We start from the raw sequence: 17,770 nt of genomic DNA, 5'->3' as shown, positions 1-17,770 counted from the left end.
TAATATTACGAAGCTGGAATGATACGATACGAGGCACCTATAGGTACGAGGTTCGCCTGTCAAAATGAGGACTAGCGTCCTCTTCACATAAGGTTCGGGGCGGGTGAAGCGGGAACCCGATCAACTCTATCCTCTGTGATTTTGTATAAGAAGTTGTATTGTACAGTAATTTGATGGCTCAGCCAACCAAGTCACATCCTTTTGGCCACTACATACCCCATGACACCCTCAACCCCGCAGCCAATATCTCAAACAATCTCTATCTTCTGAGTTCTTCACTCTCACAGCCATCACCCTCCTGTTCAGCTCCCATACCGTTCATTTTATACTTTGGCGATCATCCCAAACTCTAGCCTACACATACATCATCCAAAACCGGAAACTGAAATGTCAACGCTTGAAGATATACAGCCATGGACAGATTTTATCTTATCGGATCCGCTATACAACGAGTTGTCTCAACTGAAGAGAAAGGTAGGAAGCTATCTATAAACTTCAAATATAACTAATGAGATGATCCTAGGGCTGGGCAAATCCAGCTGGAGATCTCTACTTCGACAGACGAAGACAGACAGCGGCTAACCCCAGTCGAAGGGTTAGGCTGAAATTCTATGAAATGACGCGAGATATCGGCGATGCTCTGGCGTCGGCGACAGGCATATATAATCTCGATTGTTCCCATCCTACCATTCTCGACCTTTGTATGGCCCCTGGCGGCTTCAGTTCGACTACCAAAAAATATCTTCCCGGGTCGAGCATCGATGCTGTTACACTCCCCCCTGATCACGGTGGCTATCAGGTTATGGCTAGGGACATTTTCCGGAATATCGTATACGCTGATATCACAATGTTTGCTCAGGAAATGACTCCTGGTGCGACAATTTGTGCGGAGCATCCTGATTTGACAAAGTTTGAGTCAACCCGCCCATTCCTTGAAGAAAAATACGACGTAGTCTTTTGCGGAGGGGCTGTGAGCAAAACTCACCCTAGGGAAGGATACCGGGACGAGTGTGAAGCGTCGCGCCTAACGAGTTCAGAATTGGTCTTTGCATTGAATCGTCTCAAGTCTGGAGGATCACTAGTCCTTCTTCTACACCGTGTCGAGTCTTGGGACACAGTATGCTTACTCCACGCCTTTGATCAGTTCTCCGATATTCAGCTGTTCAAACATCAAACGTATCACGCCCTTAAATCTTCATTTTATTTGGTTGCGAAGAACATTGATTTGGAGCACAACACTGCAAAGCTTTCACTGCGTTATTGGAAAGATCTCTGGAAATATTTAACCTTTAAAAATTTCGAGAACGTTGTGCCACTCTCTTCAAGTCTTTATGAACCTAAGAGCGAGATTATTGGCCAGTTACGAGATGAATTTGGCTCTCGGTTCATAGAGCTTGCGCAAACAATTTGGATGGTTCAAACTCAAGCACTCCGTAACGCAGACTTTACGTGAATACTTACCTCATTATGGCGGATATCGACCAGCCTGTATTATTCAGATATAGGAGAGAGGAAGCCGTACCTAAACAGTCGGCAGTGAACCTGTTTCAGAGTAGGGTTGTCGGCTTTCATGATCTTCGGTCTCGTGCTTGCGCGTATTATATGTCCATCAAAGCTGTTCCCGGTGTTTACTTGTTTTAGTTCAATTCTGGGGCTTCAAAAAGTGACCAAGAGTGGAAACATTTGCACCATTTTTGAAAGTAGCTGTACATGTGGCGGTTGTCACACAGTGCGTAGTAGCTGAGATACTAGGACACTGGGAGTACCAACTTCCAAGAGTGTAATAATAGTACTGGTAGCTTACCAATATATAGGACCTTGATGCGGACGACCCTAGACAATGACTCGTGCCTTTCTCGTTCCATGTGAACTATACATATAGTATTACTAGGTAAATTGACGAAGAATGCCTACTGGCTGTCTAACGAGATAGTTGTCACCACCATACATAGTTGAGTTGTGTCTTCCTTCATCCAGATATCTAAGGTGCCGGATATTTTTAGATTGGCCACATGTCCCTACCGTAGGATCGCTGAAAAGAATGATGAAAAAGTCTCGAATTTCCCAAGACCCTGGGGCAGAACGGGAACCCGCGGTCAACATTTTATATTCAGTACAGCGCTGCTTTCTGTGAGTATTGTGTGGTTATTCTCACCTTATGCAACTACGTATGTGAGATATCAGGTTTTTGCGCTTGGTGCCTGCGGCATGGTCTCTAATAATCATGTTCTTCATGGCCCGTGGGTGGGGGCATGCGTGGCTTGAAGGTAAAGCGTATTTTAACCAGCGGTTCAAGTGAACAATGTGAAAGCAAATCGGCAAGGGAACTAAGCACGGCATTCAAAGATGTATATCAAAAACATACAGCAGGAGGGATTTGCTGGTGGTCACCCAAGGTTACTCGTGGTCAAAAGGACATTAGATATCCTCTCGGGGTTACAGTGAGTGACTATACCACGTCGTCTTATCCAGGCCTTTAAACGGAGCCTGGCACTGTAGTGGGTAGACTTTTGTCTTGACTGAGAGAAGATATTCAGCAGAATAGTAGTAACAGCAGAGAATGAGATACAGCCACCACAGGAACTATGCTTAGGGTTCTATGAACATCAGCACTTGCGACAAACTACCAGGACTGGGCAGTAGAGTGTAGTTATTTGATTTGTTAACTACCTTGACCAGGAATGGCAGCCTAAACTATGGTTGTGTATGATTATACTTCACCAAGCAAGTGCAATTCGCGAAGGGTGCTCGTCAAATTTGAGTGGATAACCTCTCCTATAATTTAGGACTGGTATTCTGCCAGATGACAACCCTCAGCAGAGCTCAAGGCTGCTATTCTGGAGGAGTGCCAAGCAAGTCGTCATTTCCATCGTCGGGGATGTCGTCTACCTCGGCAAATCCAGGTTATCTGTGGGGAATAAGCTGTACATTGCGGGGCCCCACTCACAGCACCAGCTGCGTAAAATGATGAAGCCATTCGTGGGCTGGCCATGTAGAATATGGCACAGCCACCAGACATATTGCATCATTACTCGCTAGTCTCGGTCTTAGCCTTCACCCTGATCCCGACACTATAAACGTTGAAATATCCCGATGTGGTAGGCAAGCCACAATGCCGTCGGCATTGGCCGTCTAGGGAAGAAAAAAGCGCACTACAGCTGTGGAGCACATCCGGAGGAAGATCAGCGCCCATTGGTCTGCCTGATTCATTAACCTAATAGCCTCCTCCGCATGCAGCACCGACCAACCAGAGAACTGGGGAAGACCCAACCCGGACATTTACCGGGGGAGCTAGACAAGGAACGCAAGGATCGTCGCCAGGTTTTGTGGAGTAGAGCTGGCCGGGTTGCATGGTTCTCGGGCATTTGCCGGAGAATCAAACCAAGGGTCGCTGTTTTTGCCGACTGAGCTTCCGGGAATTCGGGTCGCTTGATTGTTTTCTTCCAGGCGCGAAGGCCATAGCTGCACATACGGTAGACTCTCGGGTGCCGAGTAACGCCCGGGACACTCGCCAAGGACCCTGGTGGATCCATCGGTGGACACAAGAGCGTGAGAAATAGCTGGAGAATTCATGTAGCGTCATTTGCCCATTTCCGGAAGCCAAGACCCCGGTCTTGGCAAAGAGCTGAATGAAGTTATATAAAGCCAGAAGAGTAGGTCATCTCTTCGCTCTATCCCCAGGCTTCATCCAGCATGTATCTTAAGAGGCTGCTCACTTCGGCTGCCGCCCTGAGCGGCTCCGTCTTTGCCCAGAGCAAGGATGGGGTGGAGGCTCTCGATGGCCCCGGCAATGACCTATACGTCAAGGACCTTTCTGGATGCCCGGGATACAAGGCCACAAAGCACTGGCAGACTCGGACTGGCTTTTATGCAGACTTGACCCTTGCTGGGCCGGCATGCAATGTCTTCGGAACTGATCTCCCGGACTTGAAGCTTGAAGTCGAGTATCAGACTAGCGATCGTCTCCACGTCAAGATCTTGGACACCAACAACACGGTCTACCAAGTTCCAGACAGTGTCTTCCCACGTCCCGGTTTCGGTGAATGGTGTTCTCCGAAGGACAGCAAGCTCAAATTCGACTTCCAAGCCGACCCTTTCTCGTTCACCGTGTCTCGGACGGATACTGGCGAAGTTCTCTTCGATACCACCGGGAACAAGCTAGTATTCGAGAGCCAATATGTGTACCTAAAGACACACCTGCCGCAGAACCCACATCTGTATGGACTGGGTGAGCACAGCGATGCCTTCATGCTCAACACGACCAACTACACCCGGACCATCTACACCCGTGATTCTTACGGAACTCCTCAGGGCGAGAACTTGTACGGCGCTCATCCCATCTACTTTGACCACAGGCAGACTGGTACTCACGGAGTGTTCCTACTCAACTCCAACGGTATGGATATTTTTATCGACAACAACGCCACCCAGTTCCTGGAGTACAACATCATCGGTGGTGTTCTCGATTTCTACTTCATTGCTGGACCCTCCCCACGTGACGTGGCCATCCAGTACGCTGAAATCACCCAGACCCCATTGATGACTCCTTACTGGGGACTGGGTTACCACCAGTGCAAATACGGCTATCAAGACGTCTACGAGGTTGCCGCTGTCGTCGCCAACTACTCAACCAACAACATTCCCCTCGAAACAATCTGGACTGATATTGACTACATGGACCGTCGCCGCATTTTCACGATTGATCCAGAGCGCTTCCCGGCTGATCTGTATAAAGACCTTGTGGACACAGTCCATGCAAGGGATCAGCGTTACATAGTCATGGTCGATCCCGCCGTGTTCTACAAGGAGTCTAACCCGGCGCTCGATGAAGGTCTCAAATATGACATCTTCATGAAGGAGACCAACGGCTCCGAATATCAGGGTGTCGTTTGGGCTGGTCCCAGTTACTTCCCGGACTGGTTCCACCCTGAGTCCCAGCAGTACTGGACTGAGCAGTTCTTGGAGTTCTTCGACGGAACCAATGGTCCTGACATTGATGCTTTGTGGATCGATATGAATGAGCCTGCAAACTTCTACAACCGCCCGTACCCAGGCAACAACACCACCCCCGAGAATTTCGCCGAAGTAGACGGTGACCCTCCAACTCCACCACCAGTTAGAGACGGCCCGGATGCTCCTATCCCTGGCTTCCCAGCCAGCCTTCAGCCAAACTGGGTCAGCGGCGATGCGACGGAGAAGCGCGCAACTGCTCCTGTTGTCAAACATCAACGCTCACAATCCCACCGCAACCTCGGTGCCGGCCACTGGCGGTCTGCCAAGGGCCACTTCGACTCGCGCGCTGGCTGGCAACACGGCAGACAGACCGGTTCTGGCTGCGGCCCCAACGAGTGCAAGGGTCTTCCCAACCGTGAGTTCATCAGGCCGCCTTACATGATCCAGAACGGCGCCGGTCCCACTCTTGCCGACAGCACTGCCGACACAGATATTGTGCAAAGTGGTGGATACGTCCAATATGATACCCACAACCTTTACGGCGCTATGATGTCCTCGCATTCTCATAATGCCATGCGCGCCAGGCGTCCGGATGACCGGGCTTTGGTGATTACCAGGAGCACATTTGCCGGCTCCGGAAAGGATGTGTCACATTGGCTTGGAGGTAAGGCCATTACAACATTGACAACAATGAAAGCGACAACAGCCTGCTAACTGCTCCCCAGATAATGTGTCCGGGTGGCTTTGGTACCGCCTCTCCATCAGTCAGATTCTGCAGTTCGCGTCCTTGTACCAAGTCCCCGTCGTGGGTCCCGACGTTTGCGGTTTCGGTGGTAATGTCACAGAGACCCTCTGTGCCAGGTAAGCACTCGAATCACGGACTCCTTTACATAGCGACCAGTCCGGGGCTAATACAGACCATTAGATGGGCAACCCTTGGCTCCTTCTACACATTCTTCCGCAACCACGCCGAGATCTATGCCAACCCTCAAGAATTCTACCGCTGGCCGACCGTAGCTCAAGCCGCCCGCAACGGAATCTCCATCAGATACCAGCTCCGTAAGTCATCCGCCCACCCAGCCTCCCTCTTAAACAACCAAAGTGAGCCTTTGCTAACAATACTTCCAGTTGACTACATCTATACAGCTATCTACAAGCAGAACCAAACCGGCACACCCACCCTCAACCCCCTGTTCTTCAACTACCCCAACGACTCCAACACCTTCCCCATCGACCTCCAGTTCTTCTACGGTGACGGAATCCTCGTCTCCCCCGTCACAGAGGAGAACAGCACAAGCGTCACCTTCTACCTCCCCGACGACATCTTCTACGAATGGGGCACCGGCAAGCCTGTCCGCGGACAGGGCGAATACGTCTCCCTCGACAACATCGACTACACAGACATCACCGTCCACTATAAGGGTGGCATTGTCTACCCCCAGCGTGTCGAGAGCGCGAACACCACCACCGCTCTGCGCCAGAAGGGCTTCAACATTGTTGTTGCGCCGGGCTTGGATGGCCGCGCCGAGGGCTCGCTCTATCTTGATGACGGCGAGTCGATTGTGCAGGATGCTGTGTCGGAGATTGACTTTGTTTACGAGGATGGTAAGCTTAGTATGACGGGTTCTTTTGAGTACGAGGCTGGTGTTAGTATTGAGGTCATCACTGTCTTGGGTGTGGAGAGCCAGCCCGAGGGCGTTGATGGTGATGAGGATGTGGAGTATGATGCCGAGAACCAGAAGTTGGTGAGACATGTTGATGTGCCTTTGACGGGCGAGTATGAGGTTACGATTCTGTGAATTATCTGGTCTGTGATGAGATAGCTATCAAGCATATATCTTACGAGGCAAATGCATACGAATTTTCTTTTTCAAAAATACTGATTTCCCGTTTCTGTACAGCCCAATTAGTAGGGCCTATATGCGCAAAATCATTCCAAGATAAAGTTTTCTATAGCTTATAGAAGCTACACAATCCGTGTTCTGCTTACTCCAGATCGACAAGCAACCATCTCAGGCTTCCACGTATGTCAGGGAACTTGACGCAAAAGACGTTGGATGGCCTCTATCATGGAGTCTGCGCACAAGGCTGTCACTACAAAACAAACCATACCTATCAGTAGAATTTCGCTCGAAAACTAATTTTTTTGAGCTACTACCACTATATATGCCCATTACGGGAACGTAGATGTCTAGGATGTCACTTCCCAGGAACGAGGGTGCAAACGACGTTTGGTAAATGATCTTATGATTTCATTGTCTCCGGAAAGAAAGCATGGAAATTTCTATTTCCCCTGTTCAGTCATATCAACCACATCATCTCGATAACTTCCTGAAAAGTCCATGCATCTGTCAAAGGATCCACATCGAGCGTCCAAAGAGTCCCGTATGTAGTTGGACCGAGGCTGCCATGGTGATGTTTCTCCCGCCAAGGGTATATTGCCCTCTTCCCTCAGTATATGATTAGAACTCAAGTTCCAGAGCTGACCAGGTTGACCTGCCGAGCCATGCATGCGAGGAGTGGCCCCCCGAATATTCTCTTTCTTCATATGTTTTATCAGCCGACAGATGAATAGAGCGGTTGCGTCCGCTCCAAGAGCCCACGAGGCATCCGTCAGATGCCCCAAGACAAAGAAGCAGTTCGGAATATCTTACACCATCATACCTTTCCACATGACTTATCAGCAATATTACACGGGTTTCTGTTCAATTCGATACATATGTGTATCCTGATTAGAGTAGCAAGTCTTGATTTTATTTCACACGTTTCCTTCTTCAGACAAGGTCTCAGTACATATAAAGAATAGTTAATGGATTGAATGACTCTGTGAAGTGTGTCTTCCACCTTTCGACCTCCATGCTCTATGGGGACTTGATGGTGAAAGATGGTCTATGATTCTTCTGGATCATCATTATTCGTTTCTCCCATCACCCTAGAGCTATTTTTAAACTCAATATATAATAACTATAACTCAGGGCTGTGCGGTTCAACAATGACGCGGTCAATGCATAGGGCTATCCGCGCAGCAACTATATATTACTCCGCAGACGTTCCGCTTCGCATAGACTGAGGGAAACCTTTCGAGTCTTACCTCATTAAAACGATATGTATACAACTTGTGCCAATATATCCACTCACGATGCCACTTTATTTTAAAATAGTTCTTACTGTTAATTCACAAAACAAAAATTTTGTTGGGGGGAACAACAAACGAATAAGGCAAAAAAAGATCTCCCCGACTGGGAGTCGAACCCAGGTCTCCCGCGCTTGTTCTCGTATGAGATGACAAGCGGAAATCATGACCGTTAGACCATCGAGGACTTGTTGAGCATAGAATATAATATTTCAATATTTATACCAAACAAAATCCCCTCGATAAAATGAATAGGCTCTCAGTATCTGTAAATTCGGGCAGTGTCTCCAAAGAGGCGAAGGTTAATCTGCCTTGTATGTATGAACTAAAAAATGGCGCTGTTGCTATCTTTTGGTATATGGTCAGCACGCTTGTGGTCTTCAACCGATGAGCATTCTTTGGAGAATCATCGGACCTCAGCGTCTCAAACAAAACTAGAGCCTGTTTCCACTCCATATTGATGTTGAGACTGAGAAATGATTTCCAACTGCCCTATATTAGTAGAACATGCGCTCCATATATACGTTCCATAAAGCATAATTTCACCACGTAGCTTGAACCATACTGCGCAAGCACTCTACCTTTATGCAAACACGATACTTGCATGAGGGACGTCTAAAGGGCATCGTCCTGGAGACAGCCCCTTTTGTTCAACCTTGGCCATGACCTAAATAAAGCACTGTCTATGAAAGCTAAGTAGGTGTATTATGATATAATATACAATATATCAAGAGATAACGAAGAATTGCACATAGAATAGGTTAATGCACATTTGATGTTTAGAAGAAAGTTATTGAGTAGCTAGCTGCCCCTGATACATAATAGGGAATTAGTTACTTTCTGCTTAATCAAGACTCAAGATATACTATCTGAGTTAATAAGATCTTGGAGATTTTTGCATCATGCCTGCATTGGCGGTAGCGTGGTTATACGAGATCTTCACATTCAGACCCTGGTCCGCAGTCCCGCCTACGGACTTGTACTAAGCACCCAAAGCAGAGAGGTTACTTGAACAGATTAGCCAAAGGGAAGTGCATCAACCATATCACAATACATTGAAGCGTTCTGGGGCCGGAATATTTTGACAAAACAAAAAGCCATGACATGTGTTATTGCTGAATCCGATTAATGTATCGGTACTCCATACATTAATGAGACAATCCTCATGAGACCTGGGAGGAAACGAGTACGGGGTTCACCCATTCATAGACCTAACCCTAGGTACGAATACGAGTTTGATTATGTACAGCCACATTCTGGGAAAAGAAGCTAAGGGGTTGAGCATACTGTATACTCGCAACGGCACAGTGGGCGGGTCGGAGACCAGATACCTCCGAATGGGGTTCTCTCACAGCAGGACTGCCCCTGATAGTCCGATGCTAAATCAAAACCGTAAATCTCAATCAAGTTTGTCCTTCCTGTGTCGTGCAATGTAAAGGGAAGAGGATATTGTGTCCTTTTCGGTGATTTAAATAGTACAGGAATATGACGGGTCTATTAATAGCTTCGTCTTGGCGCTTATTGGTAGGTGCGTACGGATGTGAGTTGTGCGAAGAGTGGCCCTGAAACGATCACATATTTTCCGTAGTGTAGTTCAAATTTAGTGTTCTGCATAATCTATCAGAAGAATGGGCGATTTTAGTAACCTCCACCCAGTTTGCCATGGATGATAAAAATAGGGTTAATGATCGTCATGTTACCCCTGATGGCTGAGTCAGCCCATAAGGCTTTGGCGCTAGTCCTGATATAGTAAGGTAGCAGTTTGTCCATCCTACTCCAGAACGAGTTACGTCCGTCACCTCGACTGCGGAGTTGATGTTAACTGCCAGCCGTGATCGCTTCGTCATTCCCATTCTTTCTTCACCCCCATTCTCCCGCTCGAATTCCCCCTTTATCAAGCACTTTGCTTCCGATTTACTTTATTAGTACTCTTGCACTTTCTCTTTCCCATAAATTATACATCCAAGGAGGAGACAAGACTACTCTGATGGCTTCCCAACAGGCGGTATCTTTCCCCTCCCTCTAGCTTCATACGCTGCTCCTATAGGGAACTATCTCGAGGCGGGACACGCTGTACTCTACCATGTACATTTGCCCTCGAAATTCCACATATATCGCGCCTATTACCCCCCTTACGATTTTGTTATTCTCTTGTTTGAGTTATCTCTTGCGTTAAATCTAATCGGATTCGATTTTCTCCGATTCTTGATGGACGGCACTTCTCTAAACTCCGAAGCCCACCCGGCTTCCTCGTCGGACATGCAGAGTATCGGCAAACTTAATCGCTCGAAAACTTCCATTGATGATGCATTAGGGAGCTCTGGTAGGAGCAATGGCCGCTCGTCATCGATCGACTCTACTTCCGACAGACCTAAGTCTCAAGCGGGCGAAGGAACTGATTCTGCAAAGGCTGGCCCCAGCGGATTTTCAAAGCTCCTTGCCGCTAGAAAAAAACGAAAGAAGAAGGAAAACCAAAAAGCGACGGAAGAGCTGCCGACACAATTCGAATTGGAAGGAGAGAAAGATGCACAAGATAGGCCAGACGAGCCTTTCGAGGACCGGCCTCCATCAGCAGCCAACGACGGCCTAAACCCCCAGAATGATGCCGTTAACCTACTGACTGATGACTCTGAACCTGAGCTGTGAGTTGTACCCGGCTTATCTGGCGCTGTGTCGCCGACAAATAGCAAAGTGCTGATTATCCACTTTTCTCCAGGACCCCTCCCCCCGGTGCCCAAAAGTCCCACGCTGGTTTTTACGCGACCTCCTCACCATTAATCAAGACAACATCTACGGACGCGAATGATACTGATGGTGCCCAGGCGGATGTAGAATCTGCTGTTAGTGGGCCAAGTGCCGCTGCGCATTCTGAGTCCAACGCAGATACAGAGCTCTCGAGGCCCACTTCGCAACCAAGCTTGACATTGGGTGTCCCGGAAGATCGCGGTGGCAAGAAAAGAAGCGTCTCACCAGGGAGGCGGTGGAAAGGCGCATTCGGATCGAACCAGGATAAAAAAGATTCCAATCGAGATCGGTCATCTTCTACCCCAAGTGAGGGTAAGAAAGGCGGGGGTCTATTCGGAAGCAGTAGGAGAAGCAGTACATCATCAAAGAAAGCCCCGACCATTGTCACAGAGTCTCCTCCGCCTGTGCCACCTCTGATTCGTACTGACGTCAAGGAAGAGAAACCTGTGCAGCCCTCAGATCACGCTGCACCAAGCACACCTCCCCGCCGTACTATTCCAGCACCCCACACTACAGTGACCCCACCTACGCCTCGAACCGAAGCTGCCGCTAATCTCTTCTCGTCTCCGGATGTCACTGAATCGCCAGAATCTCTGAAAGGGAAAGACCCGCTGCCGCCAGGAGTTGTTGTAAGTCCGTCAGGGAACATGATCTCACACCGGCGGGTACGGTCTGCTTCTTCCGTTAGCCATAAGCCCAGTAAGCTGTCTAACTCAATATCTGCTCTGGGCCCAACTATTGAAGAAACGAAGGCGGCCTCGAAGACCAACCCTGGCACCCAACAAAGTGGGTTTTTCTCTTCTGTCTTCAGTGCGGCACAAAACGCTGCCTCAACGCTTAGTAGCAGCCTCAATGCTCAGTCAAAGACCCGCAGCCCCTCTCAACAAGTACCCACGGAGCCTGAGGATGTCTCGAGTAAGGATGGAGGAAGTAGCCAGAACGAGCCGCTGGATTCTAGCAAAACCGAACAGAAAAAGCCATTGGCAATTGAGACACTAGGATCCGGGGATCTTGACTTCAGCCACTTAGATATTGCTGTGCCGCCTGGTGGATCCGTCTCAACACCCGACGGTGTTGTTATTACGAAGCCGGACATACCATCTGAGAAGCGCAAAAACACCGCAGTTTATCAGCGAGATGAGGAGGCAGCAAGGCTTGAAGATCGACATGCTGCCCGTGCGGTCACCATGGCTTACGAGAAGCCGGCAGAAGTCTCGGTGGCCCCACCATCGGACGAGAGCCTGGAACTACAATCCACAAGCTCACTTCCGAGAGACGCCACCGGTGACCACCCCTCTCCAAGTGGCAGCGTACTAGACGGTGAAATCAATGTTCGACCTTCTCGTAGCGGAAGCGTACGCAGCCGCCTGACTAGGCGGCGTCATCGAGGCTCATCAGCAGCAACTGCATCAACAGCAGCTGCCGCTGGGGCTAGTACGATGGCACTAGGGATTCCAGGTGGCAATTCAAGCGTGCCACGTCTGACTGGGTTTGCAGTTGCTAGTAAGAAGCGGAACAGGGACTTCCATCAACTGTTCCGCAGCGTCCCTGAAGACGATTATTTGATCGAGGATTATAGCTGTGCGTTGCAACGAGAGATCATCTTGGCCGGACGCATCTACGTATCGGAGGGTCACATTTGCTTTTCGAGCAATATCTTAGGTTGGGTAACTACCCTGGTCATCAGCTTTGACGAAATCGTCGCGATAGAGAAAGAGTCAACAGCTATGGTGTTCCCTAACGCAATTGCCATTCAAACTTTGCATGCTCGTCACACCTTCCGAAGCTTGCTCAGCCGAGAGTCTACCTACGATTTGATGGTCAACATTTGGAAGATTAATCATCCGGCTCTCAAGAGCTCAGTAAATGGTACCAGAGTCGACCAGGGTACAGGGGACAAAACTGAGAAGGCGGGAGAGGAGAGCGAGGGTGGGAGTGAAGATGAAGATGAAATTTACGATGAGGACGAAGATGGTGAAAACGCTGATAGTTTCTTTGAGCCTGGCGATGCCAGTGTCAATGGAAGTGACAAGTCACTTCCACTCAAGGGTCTCAGCCGACAAGCTTCTGGGAACCTTCCAGTCAATGGCACAGCCCCAACATTATCGAACACGAACAACGACCCGCGAGGCGGAAAATCGTCAAATGAAAACGCAGATGGAGATTTCCCCGGCCCTGCTACCCATGGTCCTACGACATACACTGATCCCGCGGGCCAGTATGATAAAGTTATTAAAGATGAGATTATTCCTGCTCCACTTGGAAAGGTTTACTCTTATGTATTTGGACCGGCATCGACAAACTTTATGCCCAAGTTCCTTGTGGACAATCAGAAATCCGGCGAGCTCCAGTTCGATATTGAAAGCGGTGGTCTGACCAACGACAGCAGGACGAGACAATACTCGTACATCAAGCCGCTCAATGGCTCCATCGGACCCAAACAAACCAAGTGTATCAGTACTGAAACCCTGGATTTCTTAGACTTGGAGAAGGCAGTTCTTGTTACGCTAAGCACTCAGACTCCTGACGTACCAAGTGGGAATGTTTTCTGCACCAAGACAAAGTATCTGTTCACCTGGGCTGCGAACAACCAGACGCGTTTCTTAATGACGTGCACCATCGAATGGTCCGGAAAAAGCTGGCTGAAAGGTAAGTTCGCTAATGTTCTCGAGTTTAAGACCAAGGCACTGATGTGGTTTAGGCCCTATTGAAAAGGGTGCTATTGATGGTCAGGGGACATTCGGGAGCGATCTCATCAGTGCGCTTAGAGCTGCTGTTGCTCCTCGTGCTCGCGCCGCCTCCAAGGCCGGAGGCAAAGGGAAAGGACGTCGCAAGAAGGGAGATGTTGCTAACGAGGAAGCTGCTGCTGTTGCTGCTAAAGCAGCAAGTGATGCGGCCAAGCAACAGGCGCAAACTTGGGGACCTCTTGAACCAATACGCGGAGTTATGGAACCTATAGCTGGCGTTCTCAAGCCTCTGTGGAACGGAAACTTGGCTATCCTAGTCATTGGTATATTGCTCTTCCTGATCTTCTTCCGGACACCCTCGCAGCCGTCGATATTGTCTCACGACATTGGATGTCCCGGCTATTCATTACCTCAACGGCTGGCTGCTTATGAGGAGATGTGGAGAAGAGAGGAGAGCGAGCTGTGGAGTTGGTTGGAGGACCGCGTGGGGATGGACGGCATGGTCTTCCCAACCGTCGACAGGTCAGGCGAAACGCGGGCGCATGAAAGAGCTCGAAAAGTACAGAGCGGGCGCGATTTCATCAACAAGCTAGACGAAGAAAAAATGTCAGTGCGCGAGATGGACTACGCTATACGGACCACCCGTGAGAAGCTCAACACTCTTGAAAAGATTCTGGCGAACCGGAAAATGCAAGCCACGGCAGGGGAGGACACAGTACATTCGGAGTTGTAGGAAGGTGGGTTGCCTGTCTGCTTGGGAAGATGCAGCCAAGAGGCAAGGGACAACGATAGAATAAAGTTTTATCCTGAACTCTTGTACAGTTGAGTTCAGTGTCATTCACTTTACTTTTTCTTTTTCAATGATGGGATTTATCCTCTTTATTTCAGCGGGTGCTTGGTGTTTGGGTTTCCATATTACATTCCCCTCCCACATCCAATTATCAGGTCATTTCCGACAAGAATCAGTGGTTGATTTGCATACTGCTGAGCGGAGCATTATCTTACCTCTCTTTGTGTTTCTATATTTGCTTTGGATTTATTCTGACCAGCTCTCGGGAGAGTTTTCTTTGTACATGTGCGCTTACTCTATGTCCATACAACAATCTCAAAATATCATTTCCTTTTGTTTCACTTGGTCTATCTAGGCTCTTGTAATACACTCCGGACCATTTTAGACTTGTACAAACGGTCCACTATGCTTTTTGTGTCTTTAACGTAGTATACAAATGCTCCTCTAACAACGAACTAAGCGTTTAGGGTTCCTGTCGACTAGACTTATTTTAAATAATATTCCAGTGGCTATTTTCTTGAAGGTAGGTGTGTAGGTGGGGTATTTAGGGTTACAGTATTATATAGACAGAGTATTCTATATGCCTTTTCTGTAGCTTATGATAGTTATAAATTATAGTAGGACAGGATATATCTAGCAAGAGCAATAAGTCTAGACCATTAACTACTTCTCAGAAAGTTATACTTCAAGTCTTGTGTATAGTACAGTACATAACGCAGCAGTGTACAAGACAGCATTACATTTGTATAGAGTATGCCAAAGCTAGATCTTAGGACATTATGATAAGCAAAAGCAAGATAAAAGAAGCGTGGATCATAAATATATAAACATCGGAGAAATGAACTAGGCTAGGGAGGTATAACAAAGCAATATCAAAGTCATAGTTGTATATGCGTGTACGGTTTAGAAAGAAAAGCTCATGCGGTCGTGAAGGGCTTTTGTGATGGCACAGAAGGCGAGGACTTTCCTATGTTCCGTCATAGGGCTTAGGGCGCGAGGAAACTGACAATCGCGGTTCGTCCTGTTCTTCAATCTTTTGTTGCCGTTTCTGTTTCTTTTTGTTGACCTTCTTCATTGCTTCTTTAGTCAGTTGCTCACGGAACAGTCGTTCCACCACATCCTTCTTCCGAGTTTTTCTATCACCGATCATGATGAGGACGCCGCCGGTGATATTGCAAGTAATTGAACAACAAAGAATGACAGTAGTTAGGGCGAAAGGACGGTGGTGATAACTGATGCCCCACGTGCAGGCGCCGAGCGCGATTTGAAGCATGGAATGGCAGTCTAACAGGACAACAATGGCGACAAGCATGCGAAGAGGGAAGGCGTGGTGGGTCAGGGTTTCGTGAGGTTTGTAGAAGGTATGAGACTTGGACAATTTCGTTTGATGGTGGATCAGCTTTTGCTGCTGCAGACGGTTCAACACAGTAAACTCATACTCCTCGTCTTTAGGCGTATCCCCGAATTCAACGTCGACATCGATCTCGCGACGAGTGGGTAGATCATTTTTATCTTTGAGATCTGGCAATTGACGCTTTCGACGGACTTTCCATGTTCGAAATGTGTAGTGAGCAATGAAACACATGTGGTATGTGTCAATCGCACGGAACGGTGCTAGCCCATCACCCATAATGGCGAACAAGGCGACAAGAACGTTGTCAATCACGTTAATGATGTATAGTTGCCGCCCACCGACGTTAATCCAACCTGGCCATTCAATTAGTCCTACGCATAACCAAGGCCACGGGCCATGAAAGGGAGCTAGGGTCATACCAATCAAAAACAGCACCCAGGCAAGACCGAAAAGCGTGATGAGGGTTGCGTATAGGGTGATGAGAAACCCGAGTGCTACAGAGCCAACGGTCAGTAAGCGGCCCAGCGCTGCAACTGGTCAGTACATACGTTTAGAAACATATTTCCCAAAACCCTTCATTGCCCGTTTAAACTTGGAACGACGAGAATGTAACATGTGCCTGACATGATCGTTCAATTCTTCTATGTCTCTCGCTGTCCAGCCCTCGAGATTGCTCCCTTCAGGTAGCACGGCAAATTGTGGATCTTGTTTCCCCAAGACTGCCGACAGGCTTGTCAAAGGTCGTTCTAGTGATGGACGGCCTTCAAGGGGTTTCTCAAATGGCTCCTCGCCCTCTTCTGTTTCTGTCGTTTCCTCCCCAGTCGACTCCGAGGACTCTCTCGGCGGTGAAAGTGCATAGGTCTGGTTGCGATTGATTAACGGACCCAAATTGGGCACGAACAAGGAGTTTTGGACATTTGTCAGGGTCGATAGTGCTGAAACTTCCGGGTCTGGCTAATGTTAGGGCATGTTGGCATAGATGCCTGGTTCAGAGCATACCAATAACATCTAAGACATCCACCACGTGGGGATGGTATTCATTGTCCATAGTGTCAGCCTCTGATGGAGGAGCGGCCCCGCTCGCAGATACGCGATTCCGCGAGAACCGGTTCATAGCTGCTTCACTCGTCCAACGCAGAAGACCCAAACTTCCGCGCCTTTGCACCCGGGGTGGCGGCGACCCCGAGGGATGCATTTCGGGAAACGGTCGACTCGACGGAGCTAAATTGATCGGACTTAGATTTGACGGCTCTTCCATCAAGGGATGCATTTGATCTTGTGGGAGACGGGGAAGGCCGGATGGATTGGGTGCAGACCACCTCCCGGGCCGGGGTTCGGAATTGCTGCGGCGACGATTTCCCTGCCATGAGTCTTCATCTGCGCCTTTGGCGGGAGGCGGCGATGCGACATTGATACTTGAAACATTCGCAGTGCCCCGAGAGACTCCGGGCTGGATTTGGGGGATGGCGTTCTCCAAAGACGGGAGGCGTTGAAGGCGGATGGTAGGGCGGCGAGAGCGGAGCGACGTCGCACGTTGTCGCTGCTGCAATGACGTCGGTTGAGGAGTCGTGGACGGTGGCCTCGGACCTTCTGCAGAAGAACCATTAGAGCCGTCGACAGGCTCTATATGATCCATCGCGAGAAGAACCCTCTCTTAGCCTGGGGAAAATTGAAATCAGCCAAACGAGTGAAGATTGCAGAGGCAAGTTCAGTAGGTATACTAACGGGAGAGAAAAACTGGAAAACGAAGGGGAAGAGGAGGAGAAGAATGGGGTTCCATGTGAACTCTATTGCCATTTGCTTGAGTAAGCGCGCCAAGCCGTGGGACTGACTAACCTTATTCTGTGCGGCCTCTTGGTTGGCTCAAAACTCAGGCCAACAACTAATAATAATACTAGTACTCTATTCGATAAGATCCCCGTCGGCAGTTCTGGACCTCCGTACAAGTCTATAAAAAAAAAAGGTGGAGACTGACTGACTCGGAACCATTTCTGTCCAACAGAAGAGGTAACGCAAATAAATATCACTATTCTTCACAAAGACCTCAATGACGGGATATCTCAATGGACCAACCATCATACATCAATAAAGAATGTTGTGACTTGGTA

General features: G+C 48.7%; 4 protein-coding genes and 1 non-coding gene across 5 annotated transcripts; 3 read left to right on the top strand and 2 right to left on the bottom strand.

Annotated features, from left to right (window-relative positions):
- Positions 1 to 749: 749 nt before the first annotated feature.
- BDV38DRAFT_236313 (uncharacterized protein) lies at positions 750 to 1,668 on the top strand. The gene has a single exon (XM_032053451.1). The coding sequence runs from the start codon at positions 803 to 805 to the stop codon at positions 1,451 to 1,453; it is 651 nt and encodes a 216-aa protein (XP_031918370.1). The 5' UTR covers positions 750 to 802; the 3' UTR covers positions 1,454 to 1,668.
- A 2,025-nt stretch (positions 1,669 to 3,693) lies between these two features.
- On the top strand, positions 3,694 to 6,759 carry BDV38DRAFT_295093 (glycosyl hydrolases family 31-domain-containing protein; the record flags this gene model as incomplete). Its single annotated transcript, XM_032062636.1, has 4 exons — positions 3,694 to 5,617; positions 5,679 to 5,814; positions 5,879 to 6,012; positions 6,082 to 6,759. The coding sequence occupies 4 exons, from the start codon at positions 3,694 to 3,696 to the stop codon at positions 6,750 to 6,752; spliced, it is 2,865 nt and encodes a 954-aa protein (XP_031918369.1). The 3' UTR covers positions 6,753 to 6,759.
- Positions 6,760 to 8,184: 1,425 nt separating this feature from the next.
- BDV38DRAFT_t39 lies at positions 8,185 to 8,273 on the bottom strand. The gene has a single exon. It is a non-coding gene; the product is annotated as a tRNA-Asp (tRNA).
- A 2,021-nt stretch (positions 8,274 to 10,294) lies between these two features.
- Positions 10,295 to 14,251, top strand: BDV38DRAFT_278470 (uncharacterized protein; the record flags this gene model as incomplete). Its single annotated transcript, XM_032058728.1, has 3 exons — positions 10,295 to 10,728; positions 10,803 to 13,480; positions 13,533 to 14,251. The coding sequence occupies 3 exons, from the start codon at positions 10,295 to 10,297 to the stop codon at positions 14,249 to 14,251; spliced, it is 3,831 nt and encodes a 1,276-aa protein (XP_031918368.1).
- A 408-nt stretch (positions 14,252 to 14,659) lies between these two features.
- BDV38DRAFT_236304 (uncharacterized protein) lies at positions 14,660 to 17,624 on the bottom strand. Its single transcript, XM_032053450.1, has 5 exons — positions 17,499 to 17,624; positions 16,662 to 17,321; positions 16,211 to 16,612; positions 16,082 to 16,156; positions 14,660 to 16,015 (listed from the first exon to the last, which is right to left on the bottom strand). The coding sequence occupies exons 2-5, from the start codon at positions 17,296 to 17,298 to the stop codon at positions 15,276 to 15,278; spliced, it is 1,854 nt and encodes a 617-aa protein (XP_031918367.1). The 5' UTR covers positions 17,299 to 17,321; positions 17,499 to 17,624; the 3' UTR covers positions 14,660 to 15,275.
- Positions 17,625 to 17,770: the final 146 nt, after the last annotated feature.

The sequence above is a fragment of the Aspergillus pseudotamarii genome (genome assembly GCF_009193445.1).
Source record: "Aspergillus pseudotamarii strain CBS 117625 unplaced genomic scaffold BDV38scaffold_5, whole genome shotgun sequence".
In the NCBI taxonomy this organism is placed as follows: Eukaryota; Fungi; Ascomycota; class Eurotiomycetes; order Eurotiales; family Aspergillaceae; genus Aspergillus; species Aspergillus pseudotamarii.
Note: the sequence above shows the minus strand (reverse complement) of the source record. Positions and strands in the feature narration are given on the sequence as shown.

Bases quoted from the DNA above. Each gene is read 5' to 3' on its own strand.
- BDV38DRAFT_236313 (XM_032053451.1), top strand. From the start codon at position 803: ATGGCTAGGGACATTTTCCGGAATATCGTATACGCTGATATCACAATG.
- BDV38DRAFT_236304 (XM_032053450.1), bottom strand. From the start codon at position 17,298: ATGGATCATATAGAGCCTGTCGACGGCTCTAATGGTTCTTCTGCAGAA. The intron at 16,613-16,661 runs GTATGCTCTGAA...AACATTAGCCAG, and splicing joins GGATGTCTTAGATGTTATTG to ACCCGGAAGTTTCAGCACTA. The intron at 16,157-16,210 runs GTATGTACTGAC...TTGGCTCTGTAG, and splicing joins TGGGAAATATGTTTCTAAAC to CACTCGGGTTTCTCATCACC.